Source organism: Notothenia rossii, assembly GCF_949606895.1.
Source record: "Notothenia rossii genome assembly, chromosome: 11".
In the NCBI taxonomy this organism is placed as follows: domain Eukaryota; kingdom Metazoa; phylum Chordata; class Actinopteri; order Perciformes; family Nototheniidae; genus Notothenia; species Notothenia rossii.
In genome coordinates this window covers 52,682,463-52,703,026 of record NC_136910.1, presented here as the reverse complement: position 1 = coordinate 52,703,026, position 20,564 = coordinate 52,682,463, and the positions used below count along the sequence as shown (strand labels likewise).

At 39.4% G+C, this 20,564-nt stretch overlaps 1 protein-coding gene across 4 annotated transcripts in view; it reads left to right on the top strand.

Annotated features, from left to right (window-relative positions):
* whrna (whirlin a) overlaps positions 1 to 20,564 on the top strand; it is a 158,796-nt gene that overhangs the window by 67,772 nt on the left and 70,460 nt on the right. For all 4 annotated transcript variants that reach the window (XM_079657505.1, XM_079657504.1, XM_079657503.1 and 1 more), the window contains exons 2-3: positions 6,938 to 7,156; positions 14,451 to 14,576. In XM_079657505.1, coding sequence (XP_079513631.1) covers positions 6,938 to 7,156; positions 14,451 to 14,576 — 345 coding nt within the window. The remainder of the gene's footprint in view (positions 1 to 6,937; positions 7,157 to 14,450; positions 14,577 to 20,564) is intronic.

Genomic DNA, 20,564 nt, shown 5'->3' with positions numbered 1-20,564 from the left:
CAAACACATTCAGCTGATAGATGGGGCGGACTTTGAAAATGTTGCCAACGCTGCACAGCATTGACTGCTCTGATCCATTCACACCGCTGACAGATCCGCTCGCCTCCCAGTTTCCAACGAAAAATCGAACAAATACATTCTACTTTTGTTACGGCTCGTCGTTCTCAAGAGCCCTCCAAGCCTAGTCCTCACCGCTGGCTGTTGTTAATGGACAAAGACACGGTTAACCCACAATGCATCAGTGCCAGCTGAGATGTGTGTCCTTTTTTTAATGTCCTGAGCCTTTTGCTTGGTCTACAAATAACGCCAAAGAGACATCACCCTTTCATGTGTGTTCATTTATTATGTAAATAAGACTGTTGCTAATTTAGCCACTTTTTACTCCATTAGTGACTTTTTTTTTTAAAACAGATACTTTTAGAACAATACTTTATTAAAGACTGTAGATTGACTACTTTCTTTTGAAGACAGGCTCAAATTATTCTAAATGTGAATCTGCACTTTCCTTCTTTTAGTTTAGCTTTTTGGGGAAAATTGTGTTTGTTATTCACAACTCGTTTAAAATCATATTTGGATTTACTACTACTACTTTTATTAAAATGCAGTACCATCGGAGCCGTTTAATAGCGACTGTACAGAACCAGAGGTGTAGGTTCCTTAGCCGTAACGATGCCTGACACTGTTGTTTTTAGAGCCAGCAAATCCAAATGTGTGAAAAAAAGGTTTGAGACGAGCCCGTTATATCCATGGCTTTAACACTTCTTAATTGAGCAGTCATTTTCAACACTGCCACCAACACAAGCATTAGTTTGTTATAGAGACGTTTACTGAGAAAAACAATCATTCTATTTGATTTAGAGAGAGATGTGTTTTCACACTTCATTACAGTCTTCAAAGATTTTTAGAGGAGCCGGTCTCATGGCCATTACATCGCTTTCACACATATGGATGTGGCAGGCTCTCTTTATTCCCACAAGCCCTGTGCTCGCATGCATGCGTGTCATTGATATGCTCTGCTTCAGTTGGACAATGATTTTCTTTGCCACTATACTGTACCTGCAGGTAATTCAGGGTTATCAGCTTTTCCTTTAAGTTATGTTTTTGAGTTGAAGTAGATACAACTTTTCTTCCCTTTTCAGCTGAAGTCTATACATGCCTTGTCTAGTTTGGACATGTATTGCTTTACATTTATCTCATGCTTTTATCCAGAGAAGATAAAGATATGCCATGAAGATAGAAAATCAAAACGGCGAGATTCCTGTACATTAAGTGCTACGACATTAGCTTTAAATATATGCAGTCGAAACAGGTGGGTTTTCAGTATAAAAAACCACCTGACGGAAGATGTGTCAACTTTCTTCTCTCCTGATATCAGCGGGGTGCTAGTTCCACAGTTTTTCAAGCCAGGACTTGACTGATATTGAAAATCAAACTCTACAAACTGGATAAGTTGTCGCCCTCTCGCTTCGGGGGGCATTGCTCCCCAATTTGAGCCTTCCTCATGTTGCGCTGCTGGATTCCTCTCCAGTCGTCAAGTAGTGCCTTCTGAACAGATCATAATTGGGTCTTAGGGCACTTCAGCAATTGGTTTCAGAATTCAGACATCATAAGTCGTGTGTGTGTGTGTGTGTGTGTGTGTGTGTGTGTGTGTGTGTGTGTGTGTGTGTGTGTGTGTGTGTGTGTGTGTGTGTGTGTGTGTGTGTGTGTGTGTGTGTGTGTGTGTGTGTGTGTGTGTGTGTGTGTGTGTGTGTGTGTGTGTGTGTGTGTGTGTGTGTGTGTGTGTGTGTGTGTGTGTGTGTGTGTGTGTGTGTGTGTGTGTGTGTGTGTGTGTGTGTGTGTGTGTGTGTGTGTGTGTGTGTGTGTGGTCTCAGCTTGCTGTTTGACAGGCATGTTGATGAGAAGCCTGCAGCCGTGCCTTCCTCGCTTTGAGGGATAAACAGATTGGAGGAAACCTATTTGAAATATTCAAAATGAAATTGCAAAAAATAATCCCTTTGTGCAGTCATTATGATGTAAATTATTCTTTACATAAATTGTTAATATTATTTGTGGAGGAAAGATGAACATATGTGATACTTTTTGGATTTTGCCGTCACATAAGGCAGTCAGACAATACAGGGATACATTAATTGAGAAATCTGTAACTTCCCCAGTTTTTCATTCAGTTTTAGTGGTTGGTTAAGTTAAGAGTATATTTTGTATTCTTAATTTACAGCAGAATAATAGGATCATCTGTCTGTCCTTCTGTCTGTCCTCTTATCTGTTTTTGTAAGTGATTGGAATAGGAAAGTCTGAATCTGAACATCTTATCGTTATTATTCCCAAAACTTAAAATATGAAACAGTTATAGCAGGATTGACAAGAATAGAAAAATAGAAGGTACCAGTTAAATTATATTACATTTAAAAAAAAAGTACACAAAAGAGGTTGTACTCCTCTATTAGTAGTATCCTTAGAATGATCATTGCCATGTGTTTTTGTTTGTGTGAACAGATCCACTGGTTGACAGATCTGTTCGGACAGCAGTGAATAAAGTGGATGAAAGGCAATTTGCTTGGCTGCTTTCCCCTCACTGAGCTTTGTGTGTCCGTGTCACTTCAATACATCTGATCTGTGTGTGTGACTGTGCGCACAGATTGCACGCTTTGATAAGCCCGTGTTTACCTCTGCATTCTGTGTGTTTGGGACATCTTATCAAGCGTGTTCAATTACAGGGAACAATTAGCGTGGATTGGTTTCAGCTCTGCAGCCGAGTCATGTGCCCTGCAAAGAAGACACGCTTTGAACGGACGACAGGTGGGCCTTTTTTTCTTTTACTGGCATAAATCCACCTGTCCAAAGCTGCCTCGTCTGAACCCTAGAGAAAGCAGAGACTTTAGGGTTCTTCTGTTGATCCTCAGGTCGAGCCTTGGAGGGGGTTTGAATACAGTTGGAGTGTTGCCAACTTAGCAAATTAGTTCATGATTTAAACACACATTTCAGATTGTATTTCTATAGAAGAACACAGAAATAAATCCTTTCTTTAATGACAGAAAAGCACTTACCATTCTCAAGAGTTTTTTTGGCATGATATGCAAGGAATATATGAGCTCTTATGCTACATTTCCAAAACATTATATTGTGTGCAAGGGCACTCACTTCTGTGTGTTACTCCATAATTGATGCTACTTAATTTGTTTTTATTGACAAGTTTGACATCATTTGGGTCATTCTTTTTGTCTAAGTCTCCTTACTTTAAGACTTAGTATTTGTTAAGGTGACTCTGTACTTTCATACATTTGATCTCAATTTAAATAAAGACTAAGCTGGTATTATAAATAGCTATTTGTAATATAAGAATCAGTAATTACCTACATTTTCAAAAAAATTCAAGAACATTCACATTGGTTTTATTTATCAGGCAGAAGGAATACACTTCATTTTGTATAAATGATTTAACAGCCTAGGGAATCTGTTGTCTATTATTATTATTAGTATTGACTTGTTTTATTTCATCTACAGACTCAATTAAGTAGTTGTCACCAAACATGTTGATTTGCTCATGATGTCATCCTAGCTACTCCAGTTGAAGCCTTTGCAGCATCAGCAGGGTATTTGAATGCTCTTTGCACAACCTTGGGTTACGGTTGAATCCCTCATGTCTCATAGATCATTTCTTACGGTAATTCTCCTGACACCAGGCACCTTTAAATCTCCTCCAGTGTGTGGCCGGGCGTTTCTAAGTGATTGAACTGGATGGTTTCTACAGCCGGGCTCTTTTGCACTCAGCTTGTGTGTATGAAATGGATTTGCCAGATTCTGATGAGAGCGTATTGTTTTTTCCGCGGCATCATCTGAAAACAGTTTACCTGCCGCTGCCATTTCCCATTACGCTCTGCTATTATTTATATTCCATTATTTTCCCAGCACTTTTTGTTCTGTGTGAAAGCGGAGCAGAGCTTCATCAGCCCAGTGTCACAATCAGCACTTTCCTGGAGACACGCCGCATTAGGACCACTGTACGGATGCTAGTCGATTGCCTCCGTTTCTTATTCACATGATGGAGCAGCCGCTTAAACCCCCTGCCCCCCCTGCCCCCCCTCCACCCCCTCCATTACGCTCCGTAATGTGTGTCATGTTGTCCTAACTCCCTGGCATCCTGCTTCTCAATGAATCCCAACACTGCTCATTTCACTTTTCTCCCTTCGTTCCCCCCAAATGCAGTTACATTTCTCAGACGAACATGCACAATGATAAGCTTTGTTTTGCAGCTATGAATCAAAGTGATGCTCTGTGGCTGGCCGACAAAGTGTCCAGGAAGGAGGCCAATGTTCTGAGAAGAAACGATCAGCAGATAAAGAAAAAACACTTGAGATAAAAACAGAACGTAGTTTTAAGTTTTTCTGCAGTCATATCTGCAGCACATAGAACCTTTCTTCCTTTCCTAAAACAACTAAACATGATGATAGTGTACTAGTAGTCTACAGTATGTACTACATATTTCATATTATGGTTTCGAAATTGTAATTTGGACTAATAACAAATGTTATACTTATGTGGTTCCTCACCATAATCATTGTATGTAGGTTTTTTTGGTATTATTGTGAAGCGCTATTATGATTAGTACACACTACATTGTACGGACAGGAAATCAGGTGTTGATTAAAGTCTAGTTTGGACGTTGGTACGCCTCAACCAACAACATATTTGAGACAGGACTATGTGTATATCTGTGAACCCATTTCCTTTCCATGAAACATTACCCTAGTTTCCTTTTTTGCAGCATATTCAGTCTGCAAACGGTGTGACCATGATTACATTTTTATTCCCCAGGACCCCCTGGTGATGTGTGCTGGCTCAGAGGGTTGTGACACATGTCATTGGGTGGAAATGTGCATTGTTCAAATAAAGGAGATAGCCTTCGACATCCCCGCTGTCACATTTTAGACACAATAATAAAATCAAGAAGACAGGCACTTTTTGGACTGCACGCTGCTTTTAGTTTTTTGTGCCTTTCTGTACGCAGGTTTCTCATTTTATATAACAATGCGCCTGCTTATGTAATGCTGAACTTCTCTGTTGTAAAGTTCTATCTCAACTTCTGCATTGATGCTTCCTAGATGGGGGGTGGGAGGGGGAGGGAGTGGTCCAGTCAGTGATCTTCCCTGCTGACAGGGTTTTGTGGCCTCAGAATTGAAGTTATTAACCCTCAGCACACATCAGGATTGTGAAATTGATTCAGCCGCGATCGTTGTGCTCCAGGAGACGAGGCTCCTCTGCAATCTGCAGCACTTTGACAAGTCATAATTTGAGCTGTTCCTTGCAGCATATGTTAATCGGCATGCCGACTAAAGGATTTAGTAGGACCTTGCTCTTAGTGTCGGCAGAAGACTGATGAGGAGAGATTAATGTTGTTCACTTAAGAGAAGATAGAGAGACAATTTGTTTGGTAAAGGACATGGAGCTACTTTGGAAAGTCTTTGTTACCACATGGAGTCAGCTACAAGCCCTCAATGAGGTATAATGGTTAGGCCTTTTAGATTTATTTTTAACATAAAAGTAATATGACTGACAACTGGAATGACGTGTCTTAACAAAAGCAAATTGAAAGCCTTTAATATGAATGTTGGATTGTGAAGCAGAAATGCAAATGGCTGAATAATGAAGAACAGTATACGGTGACTGTTTCTCCCAAAAGCAACACAGATGAAAGGGTCTAGCTAAAACTGTATCCGTTGTTTTGGTTGCCAAGTAATGCCAGGTCCCTTACACAAAAAAAAGAGTTAGATGAATTTGTTTTCATGGTAACAAAAAAGGATCCTGGTGTTGGTCTCATTTAAAGAGTTTGAAAGGAGAGCTCTGAACCTTAAAGTGTTCCCAAAAGCCAGAATGCTCTATCAACAGTGTTCATGATATTTCCATATCAGCTGAATGAATGAGGTTGCTGATAGCAGCGGCTATAAAGGAGTTTTTTCTTTGCCAGCTTGCAGCCTATTTGATAAAGTCTCATTCATAACGAGCCTGTAGCTATCAAGAACATGTAAAGCCTTTTTGGAAAGGACTGGGCCATTCCATCTCAGAGCTTCCACACCTGAAACCTGACTTTTCTGTAACCTTGTTGAACATTGGAGATATCCCTAAAGGCGTTGTCCAGAGGAACTCTCCCCCAACTGCTTTCCTATTTAAAATGATCAGCTTTCTTCGCTCAGTCGTTGGTATAACCTTTACTCTCCAACTGAAGAAGGAGAAGGGGGATGAATATTTGGGAAATGTTGTTATTAGCGTCTAGGATCCTAACAATGTCTTATTTTTTTCTTTTAAATGCATTGTGAAGTATGCCTGTGGCTTACATTTTAGCCTGTAATCTTTTCACGTAGAGACTTTTTAATTGGCTCTGCTGGAATAATATCAGCTTTTATAACGGCAGTGTTTTTGATCGTCTCTAGTCTGAAATGAAAGCTGAGGTTCTGTTTGAGTTTGTGCTGCACAAGGATTGTTTGATCATTAAGATCTTCAAACCCAATTGGTCTGATTTCTCAAACCACAGAGCACATGGGAATGCATTGATCTGCGGAGGGATTGCACATACTGCGAGCTATCAGAATGCAATGAGGCACAGCCTGGGGCAATTCTCAGTCAAAATACGTTAGAAATATGTTTGTTGTGTGTGCGATGGGGGGGGATCTGTTTGGTCATTTGGAGTTTCTGCAGTCAGGTACTACTGGATTGGTTGTTTCTCTATAATCTTGACTTTTCTACCAAATGTGTCCTACAGTACTTTGAAATTCACTGCTTCACCCTCACTGTGTTTGTTTTCCCTGAATGTATTTATGTAGGCATATTTGAGAGCCTTTTGAAATCAATGACATAGATTAAAGTGTGGAATTACACTTTTCTCTTTGAACTTGCAATTATTTCTGTTGTTAGAATTACAAATGTCTGACTCTCCTCTCCTCAGGTGCTGAAGGGCAATAAAAAGCTCAGCCTCTCCGTGCGATCAGTCGGGCGGATTCCAGGCGGCTACGTCACCAACCACGTCTACACCTGGGTGGACCCTCAGGGCCGGAGTGTGTCCCCTCCCCCTGACCTGACGGTGCATCGCAGCGCCACCCTGAGGAGAACTGACAGCCAGCGGCGCAGCAACATGCAGCTTCTGCAGGACGGGGACGAGAAGAAGGTGAGCGTTGACACGGGGAACACAACACTGGAGTGATGGAAATGTGGAGCTGTGGCTATTATTTTTAAGTGCATTTTTTGAAAGAAAAGCAAAAGGAGGAGTGAAATATTTATATTCTGAATAACAAATTCCCAGTATTGTATATAATGATTCATAAGAAAACATATTTTATTGGTGGCCATGACTTTCATTTGTTTAACATTTGCAAAATGCTAGCTTTATTATGCTAAGGAGCGTCCCCCTAATTTTTTCTTTTTTTTACCGAGCATATATAATCCTAAATAAGAGAAATATGACTACACAAAAAATGTTGTGTGCACAGTGAAAGGTATTCAACTAATGCAGTAATCCATCTTTTTCTCTACAATCATGAGGTAAGATCCAGTACAGTGGAGAACTATGGAAATGGGGATCCTAGTTATTATCTGGACACTATGTCATTATATAACGCCCTTAGTATCCAGACACTACGCCATTATATTACACACTTAAATTGCAAGCTGATTTAAAGGTTGACATATTTTAGAATTGATTTATTCTGATTCAAGGTTCTTTATTTAGTCATACGAACATACAGTGTAGTTATGCCGATGGAAATCTTGTGTCACAGGCTTCTCCAACAGTGCAACACAAAACACAGATAAACAGACAAATATAGTGCAAGTAAATAGTAATACAAAAATATATATAAATATATTAAATGGAAAATAATCCAGTTAGGTGGTCTTCAATGGCTTGACTGGTATTTTAACTGCCAACTCCTTATATAGTATGTGTACTGTGTAAATGAAAATGTGCTAATATACAACATAACATTTCATTAATTCCTTGGAGTTAGTAATCTACTGGATTCAGAATAAGCTTACTTTTGAAATGATAGATGGTAATATATCGATAGGTTGTATTGATATTTAGATCTCGCTTCACCTAAAAGACTAGAAGAATATATGAAAAACGATCTTTGAGGAGGCTGGACTTCAGTTTAATCTACTCACACCGTGTGCTCCTAAATGATTTATCCGGTTCACACATTTCTATTTTTAGGGGGCGAAAGACTCATACTGCAGAGCCCTGAAGCTAAGCTAAAGTAAGCAACATAATATAAAAGTCCTTGATCTATAAATCATAAATACCATAAGAAAATATAATAAATGTCTTATTACATTTGAGGTTTTGTCACTGTAACAGCAGCATTCTTTGAACACACCTTCAAACTATCTACAACCCTGACCCTAACCCTTACTTTCATATTACCTCCCCCAATTAATGACGTTTTTTCCCAGACATTCAACCAAATCAGTGTCTGAATATTTTTGGGTCTAATAAATCAGTTAATTACTTAAACGATAGTTCTTTCATTTAGCTTGCAAAGCCCCTTTTTTCAGTGAAAACTATTAAAATGCTCACCAAATAATCAGATTCCAACAAATGTGACCAGGGGGACTTCAATGGAAGTCTGTATTAATAATATAATCACTTTGTAACTCTCGCTTTTATTGGCTAGCGCTCCAACAAATTGTACATGATGGGCGGGACATCTCCAAGCGGTTGACCAATCATAAAAGAGCCAGCTAGCTAACCAATCAGAGCAGACTGGGCTCTGGTTTCAGACAGAGGGTGAAAAGAAGTGTTGCAGCACAGGCAGTGTGAGAAAAATAAAGAACTTGTTGAACATTAAAGCACGGAGACATGTCACAGGAGAGGCACAGAATACAAATTGTATCCTGAAAATTAGCATACTATGTCCTTTAAAATAAATTACAATAGTAAGTCTCAGTAATTGACATACAGTAGATGAAAAAAACTTAAACCATAAATGTAATTGTACCTTCAGTCCCACAAAACTCCACCCTGTCACCACCTTACAACCTGCGGCGAAGGAGCTGTCAGAGCTAAAAGATTTATTACACGAGAAGTTTCCATTTTTTAGCAGCCAGGAGCCACACATTAATCTTACCTGCAAGTTATTGCAATGCAGATAACGCTAAGAAATCGTAATTCAGTGTCTACTGTATAAGATAGTTTCGCCATTTAACCTTCTTTGCTTTTAAAAAGAAAAAAACAAATGTCAATTTCTGATTTTAAGGTTCTTTTGAAGATGTCATTTAAATTCAAAACTAATGCAAATTATACATGCAGCGCTAAGTAAACAGTTTATAATGTGTGTAATATTATAATATCCTCCTGTGATTACATCAATTTGTTTGTCCAATGCAAAGGCTTCAATTACTAACAAAGCAAACAACACACATGACTAATCTTAAAGAGAAATGAGCATTATTAAAGTGATTCAGGGATAGCAGCTGATGCCAGAGAACACTATGAGCTATACGCGCTCCTAAGGGCTGCCAATAAAAGAAGGATGAGGCTCGTAATTAAAACCTTCTCCTGCATGAATGTCACAGAGAGCATGAATCAGCCATGATCCCAGTGGCTGGCTCAGCTCCAATAAGCAGACAGTTGTTATTAAAAAATGTAAATAAAGACCGCTGCAGCGTGCCTTAAGATTTGGAGGAAAGTAGGATTTCAGTTCCAGATGCCTTACCTTCACCGGAGGGACAATGGCAGGGATACAACTCACATTGTTTAATCGAGATATTTGCATACGTGTCATCTCGTAGTTGCCAAGGTGCTACTCAGCCCGCTTTTCAATCTTGGGGAAGAGACAGCTTCATTAGGATCAAACCAAGTAATCAATAGGCCCCTTTGTGATGGAGGGAGATGTATCATTTAAAGTCTGGCACGACTCGAACTCTCCTTGTGAAAAACTTTAATGTCTTTGCTCTCCAAATAAATGTAGATTTGAAACCGCTGAGTTGAGTTCATCCAAGTATACAGAATGATAGACAATGTGTTTTTAAAGGCTGTTGATTTCATTAAAAAGTATTGTTCTGCTTCAGTTCAATCAACAAAAAAAGGGATACATTTACTTGAAATGTAATGTTTCAAAAGTTGTGGTCAATTGATCGAGGGTTCCTGAAGGACTCCTGTTGGCTTTGGCCTCATCCTTTTCGCTGGTGGTTAAAACAAATATGGTTTAATTTGAAAGGTGATTTAATGCTGGAGGCTGCATAACATACTACTGTAATTTTAATTAAAAGTCAGGCTCTAATTGGCCTTTTTCAATCATGGTCTTAATGTATGCTGGTCCTGGCCTGATTCTGTGAACAGTGAAAGTTGGTTACCTGGCTAAGAAGTTGAGGTTTGTATTACAGTGGTTAATCCTCACTCTTCAATTACCCCCCTGCAATATTTCAAAACCATTTGCTGTCAACAAATGCGAAGAAGGCTGTCATCTTGTTTTGTAGATGCACTTTTGATGAACGCTAATGGTCACTGTAAGGCTCCCTGAAAAAACGAAGTGCGTTTTCCTGAATACTTCCATTCAAAGTCAACATGTTTCGCCAGTTAGCAGCTTTAATTTGAGGCTGCAGAAGAAGGAAATGTTCGTAGTCATTGACATGTTATCTCTGAATGTCCCTTGAAACACCCTCGTTCGTAATACTGCAAACATACATATATTCCAATACTTTCATCCTGGGCAATAGAGAACCGCAGTGACGCGTCCTAAAACCCGGATGTAAACTCCTTCCGGTTCCTTCGTCAAAAACGCAATGCAATTTCTCCATAGGATTTTGGAAAATAGCTGGAAATAAGGTCTGTGGTTGACACAAATTGAAGAGACAGATCACGTTTTGTTCTGCAACATTAAATAGGTCAGCAGTGACCCCGCTGGGGATCTTTGAAGGGTTTACGTGTCTGAAAAATGATGGTTGTTACCAAGTGGCTGAATAGGACTACAGAAGTTGTCGAGGCCGTTTTACGTCATTACACCGAACACGTAAACACTCCTCTAAGTTTGTTTGCCGTGTTCTGCTTGAAAGCAAGTACCTGCCTCCTACAAACTGTTCAAACAAAAGCTTCAACTTGTACCATTTAGAATCTGTATGTTTGAATATGGATCTTAAGTTGGCGTGACGTTGAAGCAGCGACCCTGCTGTAGTTAGTTTATAGCATAAAGTTAGCATTTTGCTTTTGGCGACTAGATTTATGATTCAAAAATTATAAAAGTAGGGTAGACATGTGGATATTATCCGGCTGAACAAAACGTGATCTGTCTCTTACATGTAAATGTGTGTCAACCACAGACCTTATTTCCAGCTATTTTTCAAAATCCTATGGAGAAATTGCATTGCGTTTTTGACGAAGGAACCGGAAGGAGTTTACTTCCGGGTTTTAGGACGCGTCACTGCGGTTCTCTATAAGAAAGAAAGAAAGACTTTTAAAAATCCTAGAGGGGAATTTCAATTCTTCACTCTTTCATTTTTTTACATTTCACACAAAGGTTGAAATACACACATGGACACGCAGTTGGGGGTTCGGTGCCTTGCTCAAAGGCAGCTAGTCAGTGCTCAGGAGGTGGACTGGAAATTATATTTGGTCTAATCACGCCTTGAACTGGCGACCCTATCAGTTTCAGAGCCATATCCCTACGGACTGAGCTAATGCTGCCCCTGTAAGCTCAAACACTGTTGTGTAACGTCCTTAGGCGATAGATATAAAACTACGTTGATTTAAATGGAAATCGTCCAGATTGACACTTAATTACAACGTTTGACAATCACCAGGATGTAATGGTGTGTGCCAAGAACAAAGATGGCTTTGACATTAGAAGATTACTGAATTAAGTGGTCTAAAGGCTCAGATAGCGGCTGAGTTGAGGGTAACTCTTGATGAGATGACCCAGAGGCCCCAAACGAAAAAGAGCAGATTATACCTGATGGAATCACCGCCTGTGGGTTAGTTCAAAGCAGTTTTTATCAGACAAAGAACCCTTCATCAAACCCTATAGCCTCCGGAAGAGAGAGCATATAGGCCTTCTCAAAGCTTTCAAAGGCTTTCATATATCAAGCCGGGCTGGGAGGTTAAGACCTGTAGTATGTTGCTTTATGATGCGTAGAAACCATCATTAATCTGTGCAGGTTCGCTGCTTAATTAAATACATGGGAGATCAGCAAATAGGTTTTTCCTGATCAAAGAGTTCTTGGCGAACCACATTATTATGGAAGTATATGATGGCCATTCCAATCCTCTATTATGTCTAATGAGTTGTTGCGACAATTGTTGGGTGAACACCCGTTTGTGACACAGATTTGGTTCTAAATTTCCCAATTTTAAGATTTTAAGACATTCTTAAGACAAGATATTAAGACACTGAGAAGTTGAGGATCGCCTATAAAAGAGTTCCAAGTACAGGTGAACCAAAACAGAGGTAATTGAGCATGGTAAAGATGTCTCTTGCAGTGGTCTAAGGCTTTAAGCTTCCTGCTAAAGTACTGTATAAACACCAGGGGTATCTTGTAGGTCAGTGTGAGAAAAAGTTTTTAGAGAGTACTTGTCCATGGACAAGTGAGTTTGGCAATTTACTTGTCCGAATACATTTTCACTTGTCCAGAATGGACACAAATTGGGGCCACTGGAATCTTCTTCTTCGCCATCGTATTTCACATTTTCCCACGGTTTTTACGACACCGCTCACGTGAGTGAGCGGTAAGATTTTACTGCATCACACATAGGGCTGGGTATCGTTTAGATTTTAACGATTCCGGTTCTGCTTTTCGATTCCAGTTATTTTCGGTTCTCGATTCCGGTTCTTTGAGAGGGTAAAAATAAGTCCCATGACAAACTGGGAGAAAAATATATTTATGAAAACATTAAGTCAAATCTGTATTCCTATTTACAAATCAGTTCATACTGTTACATTTATTACGGTTATTGAACACAATTATATAAACATAATCTCTGCATTGTTTTGTTAGTTCTAAGTGGTGCAGTTTAAGTATGTACAATTGGCCCAGTCTCCTCTGATGTTACACTGCAACCTGCCTGTGAGACAGAGTCCAACCACACAATCTGTGTGTCCAACACATGTCCTGCAACACACATGCTGCAACCTGCCTGTGAGACAGAGTCCAACCACACATGTCCAACACATAGGCCTAATAATAATAATAATAATAATACATTATATTTATAGCCTATAGGCCTAGCGCTTTTCTAAAACTCAAAGACGCTTACACATGTCCTGCAATACACATGCTGCAGCTGCCCAGCTGTTCACTGTTTGTAAAAGTAAATAGATAGTATTTTAATTTCAATAATTTCTATACCCTGCCTTATAAACAATACTGACATCCCTGTGCTCCTCCGAGTATGGGGGTCCGGGGATATGATTACAGCGCGAGGACACAGGGAGGCTGCTTCACTTCATAAAGGAAATGGCGGTCAATATTAACAACAAAGGAGCTAAAAGTCCTAATAACCTTCATTACGTGTTAGAGAAAGAACATAAGAAAGTTTGACAAAGATGAGGCTGTTAAACGGGCAGTGAATCCGCTGTGTGTAGAAAGAGAGAGAGAGAGAGAGAGAGAGAGAGAGAGAGACGCTGAGCTGCACCATGCAGCGATCAGCTGATCCGGAGCAGAGAGAGGGAGCTGCGGTCCGCGGGGCTCGGCTTCGCCTCCTGTCCTCACAACTCTTATCAATCCCGGGAACGGACAATTGTTATTTGTTCCAACTCGGAACCGAGTTTTGCTTCCCAACCCTGCCACTGTGCTACACTTCCCGCCCCGCCCCTGCACAGAAAGCGGCGAGATGCATTTCATTAGGAATCGACAAACAGAACCGAAACTAACATTTCTAAACGAACAATGGCGGACACGTCCAATTTGCGAATGAGTTCTGCCTTTTGTAAACTGAATCTATCAATAATATAACAATAAATCCGGGCGAAAAACGTCACTTGTCCGCCGGACAAGTCAATTGAAAGATCTACTTGTCCGATATTGTAAATAACACGTCCCGGACGGTGGGACGTGTACTTTTTCGCACACTGTAAAAAGGTATCCAATTAATACCGGTTGGTGGAATATGTTATAATGGTTCCTCTCTTATCACAGGGATTGAAATGGATGAGCCTTGTAAACAAACGGATTGACCAATTCAAACACTCCTTTCTCCAATCAGAACAACATCCCTTTTTATTACGTAATAGCTCTGAGGCACCACACTGAAACTCTCTATTTTCATCCGGCAAATCCCAGCTCAGAGCAGGGCTGTCATTTCTTTTATGTGGTGTGTTTCACATTTCCATTTCAATGTGAGCAGCCCCACAGCTCAATTGAGACCGTAAAATGTCATTTGAAATGTTGATATTTAAGAAGTGTCTGGTTCGTTTAAACATTTAACCCCTGCTTCTGCCGTCTTTATCTCTTTCTCTTTCGGTCTTTAATAGGTCAACTTGGTGTTGGACGACGGCCGGTCTCTGGGTCTGATGATCCGGGGGGGGGCAGAATATGCGCTGGGGATTTACATCACGGGCGTGGACCAGGGATCAGCAGCAGAGTGTGGAGGACTCAAGGTATTACTTTAATCAATCTTACACTTGCAGCCTCACACACCGCCTCACTTTGATCCAACACACGAAACTGTGAATGTGAGATAATAATGGTCTTGCAATGGAGTGCGAACAATGACTCTCTCCCTTATAGAGTGGTGCAGGTAGGACGCATCTTTGTAGTTTATCATTTCTTAACCGTAAATGCCATTTCCAGAAGTATGAAGCTAATGCCAGTCTATATACTAAATACATAACGGTCAAGTGACTTCAGGTCGCCACCGCTAAGCTAACAATGGCTAATGTTTGATGTGATTATGTTCAGTAGTAGTGTTAATTTCGTTGACTAAAACTATGACGAAATATGTTCGTCAACGACCTTTTTTTCCATGACTAAAACGAGACGATGACGAGACGGCACCGACGGCAGTAAACAATAACTAACAAAATCATCATGCAATATCGTTGACGAAAAGTCACGAGACGAAAATGTAATTTACTAAATAAAAACTATGCCAAAATCTCTCTTTACTTTCGTTGACGAAAAATGAGGAGACTAAATATTATCAAAGATAACGTTACATCTCTTGATAGTCAGTTTTTCTCCCAGCAGTTCCATTTCCGGTGCTGCGGCCGGGCTGCAGCTGTGTGTCTGTGCTGCACGCGGCGGTACATTTGAATTACACCGGGCAGCGGCACACTGTGAACTGTCAGGAAGGAGGAAACTTGTACAGACCTTGGATCAGGCATCTAACGAAAACCACATTACAAAAAACATTGACCTAAAGACGAGCGAACTAGAAGTGCTGAGTCGCTGACACATTTCTGGGTTATAGATTTCTTAGGCCTTTCAGCACATTTCTCCTCACACAGTTTTCGTTCCTAATACGCGTATACTGAAAAAGAAGCTGTAGCCTGTGAATTTAGTTTTTTTTACTTTCTATAAGCCATAGCGACAATATTTTTCAGTTTCATCTCACAGGCCATACGGCTATTAAACACCTGAACTTCGAAACAACATCCATAACATTAATCTGGCTGCTACTTAGACATGATTGATCTAATACTGTATATCATATTCCAATAACTTGCATTATAGACTCTTATTGCACTATTTCACTTTTTGTATTTACTATTTACTTGCACTATTTCTTTCTGTTTTCCTGTGTAATTGTGTTGCACTGTTGGAGGAGCCTGTGACCTAAGGTTGTCATCGTCATAACTACACTGTAGCTATGTTCGTATGACCAATAAAAGCCTTGAACCTTGAACCTTGATTAGGACTATTTCGTAAATAATAGGATATTTTCTTGCAGCTGTGGGTCCATTTTCCAGGAAGCACAATTTTTTGTTTAATTTCATCTCTAAATTTCCTCAGAGTAATTGTAATTGGGCACGGTCGCTCAATATCTTTGACAATAAAGAGGATCTATTGATCCAGTGGCCCTGTATTTTGGACAAAGAGTGAAGCTGTGGAGTAAATTATCTTCCTGTGAGGCGCACTTTCTATACAAAGGAGAGACCTCTGGAAAGATTTTATATAACAGTTACTTCCTGTGTATGATTTGAAACCCTTTAAAAACAGGGACGTACATTTAAAGAACATGAGTTTATCGACTATAACATCCGTTCAGCATTTTGTATCTACGCTGTACACACCAACAACCCAAGGACCCTCCTTCAAACAAAAGAAAAGCTAGTTATATGAATAAAGCTTTTTTAGTGTGCATCCGTAAAAATTTGATTTGACATCCTGAGGGGGCGGACATTGCTCTCACCTGCTGTCCTAACAGGGATGTCCGAGCCCAGGATAAGGTGCAGAACAGCGGCTGGGGATTTAAAGTAGGACATTGAAAAGTGCAGAAAAGCCACGAGGGATCAGGCTGTATCCGCACTGGGCCCCTCTAAGATTAGATCCCTCCAACCAGTGAAACATCTACAATATCTCTGTCCTGAGTGGACATTTCCTTTTTTAAATATTTCATTCACAGTGATAGGACAACGCCCAGAGTTATATCAATATGCCACTTTCTCTTCTTTCAAAAGTGATGTTGATTACTACTCTGGGCTATTTTCTGGCAAGTTGATTTTCTTTTTCTTCTCCACCGGACAGGCTGTTAAAATATAATTGCTTTTAGGAGTCTGAACAAATTCAAAAGTAGCATATGGTGTTTGTTGGATGCATTGGGCTGTGAACACACTGCCTTCACATTGGGCATCAAGTCCTGAAAAGTAAATATTTTCTTTTTCGTAGTAAAACTTAGGAATAGTTTCTTGAACATATGTACGTTTTCCCTATGAGAGAGGCAACGAGGGAATGAACGAATATGTTATTCATTTTCAAAACATCCTTAAATTGCTGGAGAGATATTTTGTAGTTTGGGTTGCTATTGTAATGGTGTAATGGCATACTCTAATGCATCTATAAAAACAACATCTTCCAGATAAATAGATTCCAGATACAGGAACAGGCAGTTCAACATTAATGCATGTCACAGCAGACACACAACATACAAATATGATCCTGAAAATGAGCACAATATACCCCCTCTTTTTTCCCCATATTGGGCCTTATGATAAAAAAAAAGATAAATCTCTCCAATATTGTGAATCATACTAAATATTAAAAACACATCACTGATAAACCAGAACAAATTAGATTTTTACTAAAGGCTTTATGATCACATAACCTTTTTGTATCCCTCTATATTCTTACGCTCCGACTCTCTCGTTCATCCACATGGTCTTTCTCTCTCTATCTCTCTCTCTCCCCCAGGGGAGTACAGAACCTTTAAACATTAGTGTAATACTCTGCCAAGCCTCTAGCAATCTATAGTTGCCAGTAAAATAATCATAAATCACACTTCCCAACTCACAAATGACCTACAAGTGTCACTGTACAGCAGCAGTTGCTTTATGTAATCTACACTGACGGTTCACCCCTCTCTCCACGGCTCTGTCTCATACATATGGTGTTTTTGTTGTTTCAAAACACAGAAGTACGATATCAAACATAAACAGGGTACATACTGATTCTTTAATTTCCAAGGTATTAAATAGTGAAACCTTAGATTGCAAAGCAGCCTCCGTAGGTTTTGCTTACAGATGTGTGTTAGTCACGGTGACATGGCAACAGAAGGAGAGTGAGGATGGACGCCTCTTCCCCTGAGCCCTTCATCTCACGCCTTTTAGTGATCTGCCTGTCAACCAGCCAATTACACAGGCACCTATTAGACGGCCCACACAGGCACCCACACTCACACACAGCGTGTGTGGAGTGTTGTTAGCAACCAGAAAGGCTTCTGATTATTAAGAAAGGGAAGGAAAGACAGGAGGTAGAAAGGCTTTAATATCCAGAGATACGACGTGCACGTATACTGCTTTATTTAATATATGCTGCCTGCAAAGTGCCTTAGATTTGCATTTTAGGATTTTTTTCGTCGCCACATTTTTCTCCCCTTACCTCAATTAATGTGCCTATAGCTGACTAATATTTTGCATCAAATTATGTCATTTCTAAATACTAAAAAAAATTGAAGGCGGCTTTCATTAAACCCTAAATGGGAAATCACATATGAATATTTGGGAAAACTTATTTATTGATATTTTCTTCATGACACTGTTATTATACCCATGTTACACATCAATACACCCCTATTACACCATGTTTTGCACCAATAGTACACCCTTATTATTCCCATGTTCCATTGGAACCATATTACACTGTTATTAGACACATAATGCACGGTAATTAAACTGTTATTACACCCGTATTGAACCCAATATATCCCAATTATGCTGTAATTAGACCCACTCTACACATGATATCACCCGTATTACGCCCATGTTACACTGTTATTGGACCGATATTACGTACTGCCGGTCAAATGACTGGTTAAAGTTAAAAAAACAAACACATTTATTCTTGAGTCTAGGGATTAGAGAAAGAAACAAATATCTTAATAATGCACATTTTCCTACCTGTTGTGCTGTGTTTCATCCCTTTTGTTTATTTCGAGTGACGAGTAGACACATGGCATTATTTTCACAGCCAAATTGGGGACAGAATGCGGGGGAGGCGTGTGTGTGTGTGTGTGTGTGTGTGTGTGTGTGTGTGTGTGTGTGTGTGTGTGTGTGTGTGTGTGTGTGTGTGTGTGTGTGTGTGTGTGTGTGTGTGTGTGTGTGTGTGTGTGTGTGTGTGTGTGTGTGTGTGTGTGTGTGTGTGTGTGTGTGTGTGTGTGTGTGTGTGTGTGTGTGTGTGTGTGTGTGTGTGTGTGTGTGTGTGTGTGTGTGTGTGTGTGTGTGTGTCATGCTCAGGAAAATAGTTGAGACACGCAAATACTAAACCTAAGGTCACAGTGTTTAAAACTATGAGCTGAGCTGGCCATAAAATGGGTCAGTAACATACATATTGAATATATTATATCTCCAAGGAGCTCATTAGTTTACAAGCCCCTCTCTGTTGACATCAGCAGCACGGTCACGGCTGCATTGTTAGTGCTCAGAGCAAGTTCATTAAAATATGTGCTCTGTAAACAGGGCCTTAAAGGAAAATACACCTTAATCTAAACAACCGAGATGGAAACTAAATGATAGTCCTGAAGGATATTTACACAGGCGCTGCAGGAATAAGGTAAGGTGAATCATTGAGGCTGAAAGGCTAGGATCCTAAACAAGTTCACTATGACATTCAATCTGACATTCAATCATAATTGATATGGTTATATGTGTAGTATAATGATTACCGATAAATAACGATAGCTAGCGACTATATGTCCAATTAAAAACGACTCGCTGATATTGCTAAACTTGACCATTTTAGGAACATACACACTATTTATATAAAATAATATGTGTTATCCACATGAATGGACTAATGGCAACACATGTTGGTGTCAGCCCATTAAATAGGCATTATCAGGGGATATTTCTAATATTCTATTACTGTACGTCGCATGGCCCAAATTGCACTTACTATATTATACAAAGCAACATATAACACATTCAAAAACTGAATTCATTGGCACAGTTTGGACATAAACAAATCAACTTCTTTACGTGTTGGCAATTCAACTAGGGCTTTCTCCCTGTGTTTTATGTCCCCTTCGATTGACCCCACACATTACTCATGGAAATTGTTGACCTGACTTCCGCCTTTTATAACTATAACTAGCAGTAATAATGGTCCTTTTGTATGGCTTCTTTCGGGGATCAACCATGTGAATATTAATAATAATATGTTTATTTATTATAGCACCTTTCACAGAAATAGATTTCACAAAGTGCTTCACAAGTAAAAAGTTAAGACCACAGAGACATGATAAGCACATGAGGAAGACATTTTAGGTCAAAATAAAAACAAAACATAGACCACGTCGAGTCCTGAAAGGAACAAACATAATAACAGGACACATCACACACATTTCAAATAGAAATAAAAGTAAATGTAAAAAGATAGGTCTTTACGGAAGAGGATTAGGGCCACATGATTATTTTTTTTGGGAGGATTTGAAAAAAATATATATACATTTTTTTGGGAGAAAAAAGTCAGAATTCTGACTTTATTCTCAGAATTCTGACTTTAATCTCAGAATTCTGACTTTAAAGTCAGAATTGTTTTTCTCCCCAAAAAAATATTTTTTTTTTGTTCTGAGAAAAAAGTCAGAATTCTGAGAAAAAAGTCAGACTTTTTTCTCAGAACAAAAATAAACATATTTTTTTCAAATCCTCCCAAAAATAAATAATGTGGCCCTAATCCTCTTCCGTAGGTCTTCATTAGTTTTTTAAAAGCTTAATAGAAGAAGTCTGTCAAATATAACAAACTATTGCATTGAGATAGGGTTTTGGAGTTCGAATGACAAGTTTCTTATTTAATAAAACATGAAATGAAAAAAATGTCCCCACATGACTTTCCGCACTTAGATGATGCACTCTGGATTCACTAGAGATATTCAGAAATAGAATATGTGTATCCACTTTTATCTTCATAATTTACACACAGAGTGAAACATT